The sequence below is a fragment of the Protopterus annectens genome, chromosome 8.part0, assembly GCF_019279795.1.
Source record: "Protopterus annectens isolate FY-2018-M chromosome 8.part0, PAN1.0, whole genome shotgun sequence".
Classification (NCBI taxonomy): domain Eukaryota; kingdom Metazoa; phylum Chordata; order Ceratodontiformes; family Protopteridae; genus Protopterus; species Protopterus annectens.
The window spans coordinates 1,772,387,867-1,772,405,954 of NC_056741.1; the positions used below are offsets into that span (position 1 = coordinate 1,772,387,867).

The following is an 18,088-nucleotide window of genomic DNA, read 5'->3' on the forward strand; positions in this document are numbered from 1 at the left end:
TAGTCTGTTGTGCATGTGAGTGGAGATGAGAAGACGTGAGACTGATACTGCAGGTGTGGATCCTCATCTGTATGAGTCTGTGTGGATTACCATACATAGTGCAGGTAGTAATGTACTGCTTTTCTCTTAGTTACCAGGGAGGTTAGAGTCTGTCCCCCTCTCAACCTGATGTCTGAATCTCAGTGGACTCTGATTATGATGGTGGCCATATTGAGGAACAGGTGGGGTTGTCAGGGGATGAATCTGTCCCAGAGGTTGATATCCCACTTCTGCCCCCATTGTGTCTCCACTCAGTCAGTATGCCCACACATACCCAATCCCCAAAGGGAATGGATATTGGACAGGTAAAAGGTGGAGACATTAAACAGAGAAGTGTGGCACCTATGGCTCCAATGAGTGTAGACATTGGTCATAGCCAGAGAGCTAGTGAGGTCCTACACAGGCAGATTGACCGGGATGCTCATAGGGAGACTGCTGTTTGTCCACCAACTGTTGCTGATGTCACATCACATACGTTTTGGGCTGTCATGGAGGTATAGACACGTTCTGGACACAACACCAGATGTATGCTTAGGGTTATGAATGCAGCACAGTCTGCTTCCACCACATTGGGGACACACTGTATTGGTTCACTGATGCAGTGGACAGGTGGTGGGTTGAGACAGTGTCTGTCTTGGACCTCACATAATCATTGCTGGAACATCTGGTTGGAGTTGGGCATCATACACATGGAGGTAGGTCAGCAACACCATCTGTTGAGAGTCCACATGGCCACACACAGTCACACTCCCATAGTGACAGTACCTCCACCACTACAGAGGGAGATGTGCTGTCCACACCATGATGTGGCAGGCCATGGGGCATGGTGGTGCCAGTGCTTCTGGCAGAGCCAGTTCGTGTGTTCATGGCCGGAGACAAGAGCAGTCAAGAACAGTGCTAGCCGTACATGTGTGCATGTTGGACAGCTGTGGACCAATCATGATAGAGTGGAAAGGTCCCCATCTCTGGCCATGAACATGGGAACTGGCTCTGCCAGGAGTAGCACTGGCACCATCATGTCCAAGGTTAGATGTGGTGCTAGTACCTGATGGTGACTGATGTCTGTTGGGGCTGTGTTCCCCATGGAGCCACCCAGGACCACGGTCCCATGGCCTGCCACATTGTGGTGTGGACAGCACACTTAAACTCTGTAGTGCTGGAGGTAGTGCCACTACAGGAGCGTTAATGTGCATGGCCATGTGGACTCTCAGCAGATGATACTGCTGACCTATGTCCATGTGTCCGAAGACCAACTCCAACCAAATGTTCCTGCAGAAACAATGTGCTCTCCAAGACAGACACTGTCTCAGCCTACTGTCTGTCCACTGCATCAGTAAACTGATCCAGGGTGTCTCCAATACAGTAGAGGTAGTCACGGATGTCAGACTGTGCTGCATCCATAACCTTAAGCATACATATGGTGTTGCATTCAAAACATGCCTGTGCCTCCATGATGGCCCGAAATGTCGAATGACTTGTGATGTGACACCAGCAACAGGTGCTGGACAAACAGCAGGCCTCTTACAAGCACCCCTGTCAGTCTGCCTGTGTGGGACATCACTAGCACTCTGGCTATGGCCAGTGTCTACACTCACTGGAGCCATAGTTGCCACACTTCCCTGTTCAATGTCTCCACCATCTGACTGTTCAATATCTGTGGCCTGTGTGGACTGGGTATGTGTGGGCATACTGACTGTGTGCAGAGGCAATAGGGGCAGTAGAGGGATGTCAACCCATGGGACAGATTCAGCCCCCAACATCAGGTTGTGACAGACTCCGACTCCCATGGTCACCTGTAAAAACCGAGACAAAAGCAGTGCATTACTACCTGCACTGTTATGTATGGTAATCCACACAGACTCATACAGATGAGGATCCACAACTGCATTACCAGTCTCACATCTTTTCATCTCCACTCCTATGTACAACAGACAACCTCATAACATATAAATACAGATCAAGGCCTTTATAACATGCACTTTAGCTTCATCCAGTTAAAGTTGCCAGTAAAATATACCTGTAAGGTATGCAATATGGCACTATACATGATATAACTACACATAAACCCAGCACACCTATCTTGCGAATGATATGCCACTAATAGTGTCACTGCCTCAGGTATGCACCATCTCCCTTTTGTGTTTGAACAGGCATCTTGGAACAATTGCCTCATATATACCAGGCTGCATAGTTGCTCATAACTATAAGTGCACACATGTTAATGTTCATTCAAATACACACCTGTGATTACCCAGCCTATTAACTGTAGTTAACTGTTCCAGAATGGAATATATAAATATTCTACTCTGCCTAAACACAACATTTGCACATAGGGCAATATGGCAACCCTTAGCTTTCACAGGGTATATATGATCTGTAAAATAACAGTATCGTACTTACCAGAAACAGGACCACAGGCTTAGGCAGCACCTAATAGACCTATGAAAAGATGAGGGAGAGTTATTGTCAGCACCACCAAATGTTGCAGCACTACAAGGTAATATGAACATATATCCACTTTACAGAAGCTGCTGTGTTACTGGCTGTATTGCTAACATTCTGAATATGTGTGCAGAACTGAGTGTAAACCCCAAACCCCCCAATGTAGATAGACATGACACCAATGTACAGGTATGTACAGCCTGCCACTATGACTGATACAGTATTGCACTGGTGAACACAGTAAGCTTACCTGGATGCTCCTCTGCTCTGGACACTGTGGCACCCACCTCCATGATGTATGGCATGATGGATGCCTGGGAGCTGTAATTTGGTCCTAAGTAAACCAGGAATTCCTCTGTGGCTGAGACTCATTGCTCCTTTACAGGCTCTTCACTGGTGGTGGCACATTCCATGGCAAAAGCAGCTGCCCTTTGACGTGCAGCATTCAGCATGTCTGTGACCCGATGTTGGACCTGCTCATAGGTCCTGTCCTGTTGGCCAATCTGATTTACATCCTGTACAAGGTCTGCCCACAGTGCTGCATACTGTCCCTGATTCTGCCTTCCCCTGGATCACAAGATCTGATGGTGATGTCACGGCCCATCCAGTATGATGTCATTCTCTGCCTGTGAGAAGGGGTTGTCTCCTGTGATACATGGTTCCTGAATGACAACAAAAGGGGAACACAGTACAGGACCAGGTACGTGGATGCCCACTATGTACAGATCCAGCACACCCATAATGTCCTACCCTATACATTTCTCCGTCACATGTCATACCCTACAGTCTGCCAACACACTACATGTGTGGATACCACAAAGATAGAAGCAATACTGGGGTATGTTCCTGTGTGCCATGGCAGATTCTGCTGCATGTCCCTACATTCAGCACTACAGTCTACTGTGGTGTGTCCCCTATGGACAAACTTCCACTAATGTGTCACACAGATACTGCCAGACTAATAGCAGTGTGCTATTACAAAAACTGTATGGGGACAGTCCAGCGATATGAATGTACCACACTGACAGTAAACAATGCAAACCTGCTGCAGTATATATTTCCTGTAGGCATCATACCTCTCAACTATACAGATATTTGCAGAATATCAAGATCTTTGTCTCATAGTCTTGATGATTTTCACACAAGCTTGTGAATGTGTGACAAATGGTTGGCCAATCATTGATGCTTGATGTAAGAAAATAAAGACAGACATCTGAGTTTCACACTTCATACCCTGCAGAACCCAGCCATGGCTACTGTAATACCTGTCATTCTATTAACTGCTGTAGTTTGCAAGAGCAATATCTACCAAGTGTCCCTAATATTGGGCCTTTGTTCCTCCATTAAATATGGCTTTGTCCAGATTTCTTGCTGTAAGAGGTTGACAGGTATGTTAGGCATAGCTTTCAACAAAACAGGGACAAATGTCAACAGAAACAGGCACTTAGCCAGAGTACATCAGGAGCACTTTGAAAATGTTAGTACTATTTATGTGAGACATTGACAGAAAGAGAGGAGATGAATTACTGTACATCATTTGACATTACAGGAGTGTATACCCTTCCTTATTGTCACTATGTAATACATGTAATCCACTGGCTTTCCTAAAACAGCCATCTTTTGTAACAGAGATTAAGAGGGACACAGCAAATATCTGAGTGAAATCAGGGACAGTTGAGAGGCATGCGTGTAGGTGAAGGACAGCAGAGTATCAATGACTTGTTATTACCATAGATCTAGGACAGGATTACTGTTGTAATCCCTATTCCCCATCCCTCCATCCCTCCATCTATATCCTGTTATATAGAGAAATTATTTACATACCTGGTAGAGTGCAGTACTCCTTTTTTGAACTTTGCTTCCAGTACTGTTTTGCAATGAGTGTCTGTGAGGTAAGTCTCATGCAGACTTGTTCCCCATAACCAGCTGCTTGCCTTTTGAAGCTTATGCTCATTAACAAGTAATTGCCTCTGCACCAGTCTGTGGCTCTGATATAGGTTCATAGTTAGGTACTAGGCTATTGGCCCTAGGGCCTATATAAGCCTAGCCAAATGTATCCTGGCTTTCGCCACCCAAGAACATTTTTTTCCTGTGTCACTGTTGAGCAGAGCCACAGAAGTGATCCCCGGGGTGAATTTCCTATCTCCCATCCAGTCATCAAGATTTTTCTTAAATAGTGTCAGATTTCATACCCATCAGAATATGCATGCTAACTGCAACCAGAATAGCTGAATTGCACTGTCATTAGCCAATGTATGGCATGGCTTAGTGATAAATCCCTCTATCTATGGTGTGCAGGGTCCTGGTCTGCTAACTGCAACCAGAATAGCTGAATTGCACTGTCATTAGCCAATGTCTGGCATGGCTTAGTGATAAATCCCTCTGTCTATGGTGTGCATGGTCCTGGTTTCGAGCCTTGCAGAGGCTGTTTACCCTTTGGTAAAAACTCTGTACCCATGAACTACAACATAGGCAGTAGTATACTTAACACCAAAAGTGTGATAAGAGACCTTGGGACACAGGTGGACAGTAGTCTCTCCTTTGATAATTACATTGCCACAGTAGTCAGGAAATCCTTCTACATGGCACACCTCATCACAAAAGGTTTCTCATCTGGAAAAAAAAGGTCATTGTTCCCCTCTACTCATCACTCATTAGACCCATTATAGAGTACAACACCCCTTTTGGTATGTACCTCACAAGACATCTACAACAACTGGAAAGGCCACAGAAATACCTCACAAAGAGGATTACCAGCCTCAAACAGATGCCCTACACATACTGTCTCAAAAAACTCCAGCTTTACTCCGTCGCATATCGCCTATTCAGAGGTGATCTCTGCCTAACATGCAAAGCTATGTCAAACCCAGAGCTGTTGGACATGCTTCACTTAAAGAAATCCCAATCCCTCTGAGCTACATGCTCTAGGGACCTAAGCCTTGTCACCACAATAAACAGAACATGCCGGAGGGATAGATTCCTGTCCCAGAGACTTACCATACTCTGGAATAAATTACCTATCTATATCAAACAAAGCTCCTCATTAGCACTCTTCAAGAAAAATCTTGATGATTGGATGGGAAATAGGAAATTCACCCCAGGGATCACTTCTGTGACTCTGCTTGACAGTGGCACAGGAAAATACTTTTCTTGGGTGGCAAAAGCCAGGGTACCTTTTTGGCTCAGCTTGTATAGGTCCTAGAGCTGATAGCCTAGTACCTACCTATGAACCTATGACATACCACCACAGTGCAATATATAAGACCTTTATATAGACCTGGCCTCCTTTCATAGCTGTTCAGATCAACATTACTGAGGTGTGGAGACTACACCATCCCAGAGTGTAGGTATCATAACTGTCAACTGTAGATATTTATGCAGTATGTCCACAGTTTCACCTAATACGTGTGTTCAGTGTCCCATGACATTGTGGTTATCTGTCAAATCATTGGCAAATCATTGTGGGTTGAAGTCAGTAATGAAAGACATACATTTGAGTGTCAGATTGCATACCCATCAGAATATGCATGCTGATGTCATAGCTGTTATTCTATCACCTGAGTATCTCTGTAAAAGCAAACTGTAGAACATGTCCCTAACTCTGGGCCTTTGTCCCCACATTAAGTATGGCTGTATCCGGATTCCTTGTTCTAGGGGTTGGGGGCATGGTACATCTGTAGCAGCTACTTTTATGTACAGCTGTGTATGCTACAGGCTGCAACTGCTGCTGCTGTGGGCTAGAATACATAGGGGGGAGTGTGAACACTTTGAGAGTCAGCAAGCTGTACATGTATGTGTGGCATCTGTATCACCCTTGTCATTACAGCAGAGGTAGGGTAAAGGTACCCTTTACAGTCCAATCGAGGGATGTTAGTAAGTAATGTCTGTTATGCAACAGTGCCACTACCAGAGTAGTAGGCAACATATAGTTAGGCTGTACAGATATGTGCAGTGTGTCCCTAACTGCAGCCCTTTTACTTGCAAAACTGGGTAGCAGTTTATGAATTAGCAGTAACCTGTGTGGATTATGAATGAATGACTCAGTCATTACTTGCTGTCATCACAATAATGTAATTGAACTGCAACACAAAACTAGATTTGAACCCAGGACTGTGTGTGGCAAAATGTATTGCAAGCAAGGCATTGAACATACTGAGCTACTGAGTCACTGCATATGTATGCATATTTGCAATATATATGTGCATGTATACAGGCTTTGTGAAAGAGTTCTACATCCATGAGTATGTGCATGGCTTTATATGGTTGTATTTCTGCACCAGGTTCCCAGGTGTACATGTACTTCACCATTGCTGCCTTGGCAGGTGTCTTTCCACAAGTTGTTGGTAAAAGGGCATATGTACCTGCTATCACAGTCCTTATTTATATCCATTATTATGTCTTTGGCTGTCCACTAGTGTATTATTGCACCAGAGTCCAAGTTACACTCCCATATTTCCCATTAGTTTTTTATTTCAGTTACATGCTTAATGACTGTAAGTAGCAATCAGTATGTTTTTCTAGAAACAGCTGTTTGGTTTGAGACCTGTGTAGCATGGTGGGTTAAAGCAGTGTTCTATAGTTGAGAGGGGTCTGGGTTCAAAACCTGCTAGAGGAGCTTCTTGTCTATATGTGAGTAACAATGAAATAGACACATATAATCTTTAAAGCTGAGCTAAGTGATGAAGCATGCTACACCGTGCCCCTCCATGCAAATCTGCACTAAAAATATAAAGAAAAGAAAAAGGGGGTGATAGGAAAGTGATGAAATGGGGCAAGCAGGGTGAAAGGCAGGTAAGGATGTGCTCAACAGGTGTAGGAAAGAACCATAGCTATGCATTCTGACAGATTTTGTAGCTGAATTTGAACTCTCAAACCCAGAGAAAGGGATGAGAACAACATAAATATGTTGTCAAGCCAATTAGACCAAATTAATTGTGTCCAGTGTACATGTGTGAGAAATGAAGAGCTATGTAAGGGTCAATATTTTTTGTGGGACAGGTGCCCTTTTTTTATAAGGAGAGAGTGGAATGTTGGGGATAGGACAAAGGTACATGTGGGGAAGTAAGTTGGGCAGGAGTAGATGTGTTTTTAGACAGACAAGACAGACAAAACAGCAGACAAGGGTGGTGTGTGACACATGAGGGGTTAAACACCTTGGATGGGGGGGTGTTGTGGAATCAGAGTTGCACATCCCTATAGATGGTAGCAGTGTGATTCCCGTCCCCACCCATGGGACAGTTGACACTGCTTCTTCAGTGCCCTGAAGGTGGCTGTGCTGGGGGCTGGGCACCAGGGCCAGTCTGTCCTACCAGGTTTGCCAACGTGCCCTCAGTCTGGTGCAGGTGATGTTCATAGGTCTGATGAATGATCCTGTGCACCATGACTGGCAGTTGCTCTTGGGTGACTGCAGCCCCTCTGCCAGCACTCCCAGGGGGAGGCTGGGCCGCCCCTTCCCCTGAGACAGTTCCACTCAATACCACCAGTGGTGCAGGGGCAGTGGAGGGGGCACCAACTGCCTGGCTCCCAGACATGCCAGGCCTGGTGCCACGGCAAGTTGACGTAAGGTCGGTGGGTCATCAGGAATTGGCCTACCCTGATGTACTGTGGTGATGGAGGAATATCAATAAGTATAGGTTAGTTATGAACAAAAGATTGTTAGTAATAACAGCATGCCAAAACAGTGAAAATAACCCAAGTACATATCAATGCATATTATGTGAAACACAACAATAAATAACAGCACAGTCAGCATATTAACAGCATGTCAGTAACAGTTGCAACATAAGGCCAACAAAACAGGCAATTCAACAAGATATGTTAATATGCAACCATTATTGTACATAACGATAATAAAACACATGCCCAAAAATACAGTTTAATGCAACAACATATGTTAATAGTAAACCATAGCCAATGAGTAACATTAATAAATAAATGAAAATAATGGGTGGGGAGAGAGAGAGAAAAACAGTCCATTAGTACCATTATAGGATATTTACTTGACAACAGTACTACTATGTATTGTACAGCTCTGTGCTTTATTTATTTGTACAAGTCCCCTGTAGCTACTGTAGCACATACATACCTGAAAAGTTATTTACATGGGTGGTATGGGCCAAGCAGTAACAACTGCAGGTACACAACTACACAGAACACTTGCACATCAGGTGAACCTATATACCTACCAATGTGTACTGTAAGCTGATGTAGAGATACTTTGCAATTTAGGTAATCATTTCGATGTTAACCCAGTGACAGACAGATTATGCACTACTAATTACATTACATGACAGCGTGACATTTGAGAGACATGTATGTGTACAGTACAGAAACCAAACAACTAGCATGTCTTGCTTGGCAGGCATTGGGATGGAACCCAATAACAGTGACTGCAGAGGACATCTGCATGGACTTTATTAATGGACTGCAACAACTTTTTCAGACACTCCAGGCATACAGCCATACCAAGATTACACATTTTCTTTCTTATTTTTTATTATTATTATATTTATTTCCTTTATTTTATGATGCATTTTCACATTCTTACTAATGATTGTAATAGTCTGTGACATCTAAACACACACTTATTTAATCATATTATGGGCTACCTACACCATTTACCTATAATTCCTGTGGAGAGAGAATCTGTAAACATTACATGACTGATACTGTAATATTTAGTGTTACATAGTACTGGATTCGAATCCTGGTCTGTGTGTGGCAATATGTACAACATAAAGTGCATTTAACAAACTGAGCTACTGAATCACTGCTGATTACTGACTGATATTTACCTAGAGCTCATCTGGAACCAAAATATGACCTGGTAGTAGTACTACAGTGTTATACTAGACTGCAGTGACAGTAGAACACACATGCATGAAATACCAGCGTGACAGAGATAGTAGGTAATATATACATTAGTATATGGAATGCAGGTGTACACAATATATTGTTAGAGGGTTGAAATATCTGTGAAGTCAACAAACAATATCAGATCATGGAGTGGGCTACCACACCCATATACATTGCTTACCTGACAGAACATTATGTGAACAATACTGGCCTAGAAATAGCCTTGAACAGTACTATATGAGTTAAATAATACATTTGGCAGTCATTATATTTGCATTCTACAACTATTACTGTGTTACACTTGACTGTAGCAGCTTACCTTATAGCCTGATGCATACAACTCTACTATTTGCCTTGGTGTTATTGGTAATGGTTCATGTTTTATTGCAGAACAGTTGGCATTATTCATGTCTTGCAAAACAGCTCTAATTCTACACTTATTGCACTACAAATGATTGTTTATACTTTTATTGCAGTTACTGGTATTGTTTCAAGTTTTAATTGCACAATAGTTGTCATTATTCAGTTCTTGCAATACAGCTCTAATTCCACATTTGTTGCACTACAGAGTTTATTGTATATACGTTAATGCAGTTAATGGCATTGTTTCATGTTTTTATTTCACTACAGTTGGCATTACTCATTTATTGCAGTACAGATCTAAGTCCACATCTATTGCATTACAAACTTTACTGTATATACTTTATTGCAGTTAATTCTTTACTCTTGCTTGCTTATTTCAGTAAAGTTAGCATGAGACATCAGTACTCATCAGACTCATGGTGCAACCTGGCCAAGCGCCCCCCATGTGACTCACTGCTGCAAGCCCTCTCCTCTGCAGCTGTTGAGAGAGAAGCACACCATTATGCATACCAGTTTGACAGACATTCAGATTAGATTTTGGTGTAACAGAGGTAAAATTACTGACATAATTGCATTCCTTGCCTGAGCTTCTTGGACCCAGGTGTCCAAGAGATCCCTCTTTCAATATTTCAAGTTATCATGGTGGTGATGACACTGCTTACCTGTGCGTGGGATACCAGTAACACTAGTGAGTTCCATTGCCAGCCAGTCACAGGTCTCCACCTTCTACTTTGAGCCCTGGAAACCTCCCTGCAGCAGCTGGTCATCATGTTTTTTTACTAGGAGTTCAACCATGACCCTGGACTACAGAATGCCCCAACAATGCATCTGAAAGTGCATACCTTCACCAATGCCTGCCATAGTACCCTTAAGAGACATAACTCCAATGGATGCTGCTGTATTCTTGCTTAATATAGCCTGTTTGTCCACCATTACATGCCATTGGGCAACATTTAAAAAACTGCCATGTCACATAGTACCACACAAACCAGCACAGCTGAGCTGAGCAGTGCAAAAACTTGTAGAACCATATGCTTAGCAGTGCTTAGCAATGTGCAAACCAGCCAAGCAGAGCCGGGCAGTCATAAACATTTTCAACCATTATCTTGTTTATGCGGTGCTTAGCAGGTTTTAGCAGAGCTTAGCAGAGTGTAACAGGCCATAATTTAAAGCAATGGGCATAATCTGTATTTCAAAAATGAATGCTTATTTTCCCTTTCATGTATTCAACTCCTGGTCCTACTGCTCCTGAGGCTGTAACTCTACCCATTTAGCTACATGGATATATGTAATTCTGCTATACCTTTACATATACCTCTGAGCTACCTATAAGCAGTGCTGAGCACTGCACCACTTTGCACAAACCAGCTCAGTTATGCATAAACATGACATTTAAATAAATAATTAAATGCATTTGGTTTCAATTTTTAGATGTCTGGCAGGAGTCTTGATGCCACTTAGCATTGCTGCACTCCATGCCACACCACACAAGCATGCTTCTTAAAATAAAAAAATTACATTGATATAATACAATTGGATGGCACAGGGGGTGTCTTACTCATCTGTGGAAACAGTTAACACTACACTCCTTACACTGATTCAATAACCGTGTTCCTTGGCTCTCCCTCGTCAATGCTCCATCATTAATATGCATGACGCTTTGTCGAGGGGGAAACGTGTACATGGACATGGTAACATTCCATGTAGGCTCTACACTATGGCTACATGGATTTTATTAAATCCTGGGGATTGCCTTTCACTAACAATTTTATTAGAACTTCTGCTTTCTGTCAGTTTTGCCTATATTGTCTTTCTTGTGTCCATTTCAAGGGTGAAAGGGGTCCTTGTTTTTAGTTCATGTTTGGGTACATAAGAGCATCAATGCATCTCTTAATCAATAAATAAACAAATAATACTGTATGATTTCCCCAAACTCTTCCACTGTGCTGCATTTGTAGTAGTTCAAAGTATGCTCTAGATAACTGTCATGTTCTGGACTGCATTGTTGTGTTCCTTTTTTATTTCATTTATTTTATGTATTGTTATTCTATTTTATTTTTATTTTATTAGTTAAGTCAAATAGCATAAAAGTATCATGGGGCCTTTTGCTGACATGACCCAGACTAAAGACAGTTATTATGCAGACAAGGATTACATGTCTATATGTTAGGGGCTGAACATTATATATAGGTAAGGACTGATACTAAAGAAATAAGTGTCAGACACTGCATAATATTTAAACAATCAATTCAGACTTAGGTTATACAGGGAATATTTTAGATCATACTTGCAAAGTATTGTTAAATGAGAGTCTATTATATTCTATTCTTTTTCTTTGTAGTGTATTTTAATTGATGATCTTTGACTTCCACAGGTATTGTTGGAGCCCGTTATGGCCAAAGCTGGAAAGAACAGAGGAGATTTTGCTTGATGCTGTTGAAAAACTTTGGTCTAGGAAAAACGTCCATGGAAACACGGATCTTTGAAGAGGCAAAACACATGGTGAAATATTTTAAAGAGAATGAAGGTATAGTTAACTTCTTCATATAAAAAACTAATTTATATAATTTATATCAGTGTTGAGGGTTATTCTATCACTGAGTAAGGTCATTTAAAAACTTTGACTCCATGGGAATTTCTATACAAGTTCTTTTAGAAGACTGTAATGTGAACAGGGTGCTGAGTCACTGTCTAGTCTGTTTGGTAATCAGTAGAGGTAATGGTATGTTGCATGAATAATACATGCATGACAATGTTGCTCATGTATGAGTTTGAGTAAGTACTGAGTACACATATATTCATGTGTGATATACATGCCTGATTGGTGACATTCATGCACAATCTTTATCCATGAATGAGTTTGTGTGAAGATGTTTATGCATGATGCTGGACATGTGGATGACTAAAAACATTAAGGTCATATATGATGCACATGTATGAATGTGTCTAAATAAGTCATTCATGATGCTTTGCATAATAAATGAGTAAATCTGTGATATTTAATTATGATGTGCATGTATGAATGAGTGCTATTAGAACATTTATACTCAATGTGATTATTTGAATATATCTCTATATGACATGCATACATGATGTTACACGTGATTTTGTGAATGTATTATATTCTCATATGCTTTTTACCTATATTATACTTAATACAAAGAGTATAATACACAATGAGCATATGTGTTCCTTATTCACTATGTGCATTTGCTGACAGGATATATGCACTCAGACAATTCAAAACAGCTATGGTGCCATATTTACAAAATAACACTCAAGCAATAAATACATACATACATACATACGTACATATGCACATACACACATAGATACATGCATAAAATAAAATAAAAACAAACAAACCCACTCCGAAATAAAAATTACTTCACTGTAGCCTGACCTATGAATGTTCATTTTATAGCATCTGTGTCTAACCAACTAAATCAAAGCAGACCAAAAGCACTACAGCACTAATGAACTGTACAGGACTGTAAACAAACTATAACTTCATCTCATTAAACACATACATACAAAAAAACTTCTACTGAAAATTAAACCAACTGCTCTTGCACAAGGAAATCTACCTGAAGAGTGTCTGAAAACACAAATGGAGCAATAGCATACCCTACATCAATTTGAATCTGAAGAAGTCTGGAATGTATCAGATGAAAGCGCTAAACCTTGTGGTATAGAGCTCTGTGTATGGATTTTAACTAGTGACATTTATTATTTAATAAATCGCTATCAATATTATTACTGGATTATCTTCTCTGTTCGAGTCCGAGGATCTGGCTTTGCTGCTTGTTGTTACAAGTTGGTTGTACTTGGTCTTATATTAACATACTTAACCATTTTCCTTAACAGGTATACATTAGCAAGTTGGAAACAAGTATACATCACACCCCTTGAAACTCTAGCAGCATCAGCAGAGAGTACAAATTTCAGACATTGTTATGCTATTTCCTTTGCCAAAGATCCTGGAAAATGCATAAATGAGCAATTTCTAAGCTACTTTTTAACACGATAATTTATTATCCCCCTGAAAATAAATAAAGACCAGGATACATGATAAAAACTGGCAAACTGACTTACCTAAACACAAGTAAATCAACTAAAAATAGCAATAAAACCTAGCAGCTTCAGCTATGTCTGTAAAAGCTAAATGTTTTCCTTCTCATTTCATGTCTTAAGTTAGTTGTTTGCATTTGCTTACCAGTTCTTAAATTTAAATTATTTTAAATTGGTGTTTTTGTTGTTTAATGCTACAGCATCTGGGTAAAATGCTGGAAATTGTTTTAAGCCTTTGTTTAGTAATTTTAGTAAATAGCTGTACATCATTCATTTTTTAAGTGACTTGGCAGTTGGTACAGATGGTTAAGGCTCTGAGCTATAATTTCTAAGGTATATAGTTTAATTCCCTCAGTCTTTCTTTGCCTACTGTTTAACTTTGAGCAAGCCCCTTAACCAGATGCTGCGACTGAAAAAGGACTGTGTGCACAGTGGTTCTACATAGTTAGCAAATGGATGCTATTATTACATTAAATCATTGTTGTCTTATTGCAAGAGAAATGGCGAACCAGGTAGAGTTGCATAACTTTAATTGCTTTTAGGTGGATGTAAGGTTTCAGTTAATTGATTTTGTTGTGTGAGATTTAGAACTTTTTAATTGTCTTCAGCTTCTGTTTGTGCCAGTCTCAGGCTATACAATAACATCCTAAGTGGATTAACTCATTACATCTGAGCGATGCCTCCAGGTGCATCTGCAATTAACTCCTACTGACACCCCTAGACATCAAATATTGCTTGTTCATATTTGCATCAATAATTCCAAAACATGCTATGTGCAAGGTTTTAAAAGATTTCATCTTAAAGCTTTCACAATGGCAAATTTAACTGCATTAATATTTGACCTCTGTCTAGTGCAGGTAAATAGACATTAACTGTTGTGTTTATGATATTAATTTATATAGACATAATTTTTCACATATTTCTTAATATCTCAGCAACTAAGTATAACAGACAGAACCCCTTAGTCTCATATGAAAGCTCTCAGCTAGATGAATAAAATGTTCCTTACAATATGCATGTAACCTGAGCATTTGCTGAGATATTGTAAGTTGTTTACAAAATATTACAAATGTAATAGTTATTGTGTTTTCTGTGACTTATAAAATATGGTTTAAGACCTAGAACCTAAAAAATACTACCACTATAAAAATAGTTTATGCTGAAGAGTTTGCCATTTATAATTCTTTAGCTAGATGCTGAGGTCAGTGCTGCTGCTGCTGCTGACAATAGGTCTATGCAGAGAAGGAGAAGAGTGTTCAGGCCATGAGCTGGAGATTGTAGAGCACTACAGGCTGGACAGGGACCTACTACAAGAACTCACTGAGCTCTGTCACCCTCAACTCAGACCCAGAGCCAACAGAGGGTAACCCATGACAGTGGAAACAAAGGTACGTGTAGCCCTTAGGATACTAGCTACAGGCACTTTCCAAAGACCAATTGGGTACATGATGGGGGTCTCACAGGCATCAACATCCTGGGTACTCCACCAGTTCCTGGATGTCATGCTACCAAATGCTAGTGGGCACATGTATTTACCCTGCACCCCTGAGAAGAGGGCCAGCAGTATGCAACTCTTCTAACATGTGGCACACTACCCTGAGGTACTGGGTGCCATAGATTGCACTCATGCACACATCAAGCCACCAGCCAGTGAGGAGGGTAGAGTCTACATCAACCGCAAGGGGTAACACTCCATCAACTGCAAGGCCATGTACAATGCCCGAGGTATTATCATCATTCTGTTTGCCGGCAGCCGTGGCAGTTATCACACCTCCCATATCTGGAATGCATCACAGCTGTACCAGAGGTTTGCTAGGGGGGACATCATGTACGGGCATTTAATGGGGGATGCTGGCTATGCACTGGAACTGTGGATGATGACACCCATCCGAAATGCACACACACCTACTGAAGAACCCTACAATGAGGCATACACACAAACTAGGAACATTGTAGAGTGTGTGTTTGCGCTGTTAAAGTCACAGTTCAGGTGCCTTTATATATCTGGTGGAGCCCTGCAGTACTCTCCAGCCACATGTGCACAGATGTTCACAGTATGTGTCATGCTACACAATATGATCCTGTGGAAACAGCTGTAGCAGGATCAGCAGAGTGAAGGGATACACAGCCCCCTACCAGTGCCAAGGTCACCACAGCCACACTCACAGGGGGACTCAAAGGATAACCCCCCCTGAGGTTGTACCTGTAGGCAGCTGTAGGCATGCTCAGTATGCCCTGGCCTTGGCCAAGAGACAATGCACAGCACATGTACTGACAACATAGTGCCCTAGGGACTGGCACCTTACTCCAACTTACATACATATACTAAAAATGACCAGCCAGCACACACAACCCATACCTAACCATGTATTGTCTGTGTACTGCATGCATCAGGCAGAATCAGCCCTGTACTACCGGTCTGTCAACTGCTGCAATCACAAGCAAAGTCATTCTCCTATACACCACTTGGATGGGGTACTAGACTACGGTACCATATGTATGGACCTGCTGCATGTATGCAGGAGAATATAGTGGGCTACTGGGCTAGTTTCAGAGATCTAACAGCTACTTGGAACAATAGGTATTCTGTCTAATAGTACGTGCTCCATAATATTCACTAAGCCACATGGCTGGAAATACACTACATTATTCAAAGAAGATGCCAAACAGTGGGGTCACAGGACAGTCTCATGACTGTCTATGCCAGCAGAGCATGGGGCTGGTTGTCCCCCACCCCAACAGATTTGTGTTCCTATACAACTGCTGTAACAGTAAGTCTGCAATAATATATCAGCAGACCAGAGCTGTGACATAGAACCTGGCCACAGATTGTATTTCCCACAAAACGCAAGTGTGACAGTGTATGTCTGTATGTTATTAATAGTGTGAATAATGCAACCTCTCTGTCTGGTGCCTGATGTGGCTCACTGGGCTAGGGACATTAGCATGGGTGATGGTGTTGATGGTTCGAATCTGCCGGCATATACATTTTTTGCATGTGAGGTACTCATATGATGGTATTCCCACAGAGTGTCATAACTCCTCAGTCTGTTGCTACAAGACAGATGGACAAAGCCAGAGAAAATAGGGTGACAAAGGCTCAAACCTACAGACAGACATTATACATGCTCTGAGTAACCTAGACGGTGGCTAGTATAACAGCAAGTTGCAACAGGTCAGATTAGCTGCAGGATGTAAAGGCCATCACTTAGCACATTGCATCCAAGTGACACCTCCAGGTGCATCTGCAGTTGACTCCTACTGATGCCTCTAGGCATCAAATATTGCTTGTTCATATTTGCACCAACAATTCCAAAACCATGTTATGCACAACTTTTTAAAATATTTCTTCTTAAAGTTTACACAATAGCAAACTCAACTGCATTAATATTTGACCTCTGTCTAGTGCAGGTAAATAAATATTAACTGTTACTTTTGTGATATTAATTTATATAGATATAATTTTCACGTTTTTCTAAATATCTCAACAACCAAGTAACACAGGCAGAACTCCTTAGCCTCATAAGAAAGCTCTCAGCTAGATGGATAAAATGCGGATAACAATATGTGTGTAACTTGTGTTGTTGCTGAGATATTCAGTTGTTTATAAAATATTGCAAATGTAATAGTCGCTGTGTTTACTGTGACTTATAAAATTCAGTTTAAGACCTAGAACCTAAAGAATGTTCCCACTATAAAAATAGTTTGTTCTGAAGAGTTTGCCATTTATACTTAATTCATAACCCTTATGGTTCCAGAGATATGAACATTTGTTTGAAATGTGAAGACATAATTTGATTCTTTCAAAAGTCTTAGGCTCCGCCCATTGGAAGTAACAGTGCAAACTTCCTGAGCTCCATTTGAGTGAATGAGTTAATTAAATGTGTCAGTAGTTACAACACTTTACTGCTTGCATTTTACAGTATATTGCCAGAAAAATACAATTTTATGAGGAACAGAGCAGACATATGGGGCAAAATGCTAGACATTCTGCAAAAACATGTACAGGGAGAGGTATGCAGTCTGTTACCCTGTGTGTGGTGTTACAGCATGTACCCCCAGTCACATCATACTTCTCAACATCTTAGAACAACAAATCTGGCCAAAGTCCTGAATAGAAGTGGGACTAAGGCCCCAAAAGAGGGACACATTTTAAATATTGCACTTACAAATCTACAGAATTGATAGAATAACAGGTCTTGCATTATTATGAATCTCCTGATGTCTATGTAGTCTGATTCTCAAATGTCTGTCATTATTTCTTAACTTCAGTCTTTAATGATTTGCCTCTAATTTGCGAGAAAACCACAATATTATG

General features: G+C 41.1%; 1 protein-coding gene across 1 annotated transcript in view; it reads left to right on the top strand.

The window, feature by feature from the left end:
* LOC122809630 (cytochrome P450 2D26-like) overlaps positions 1-18,088 on the top strand; it is an 844,591-nt gene that overhangs the window by 376,023 nt on the left and 450,480 nt on the right. The window contains exon 3 of the mRNA XM_044081265.1: positions 12,074-12,226. Within this exon, the coding sequence (XP_043937200.1) occupies positions 12,074-12,226 (153 nt within the window). The remainder of the gene's footprint in view (positions 1-12,073; positions 12,227-18,088) is intronic.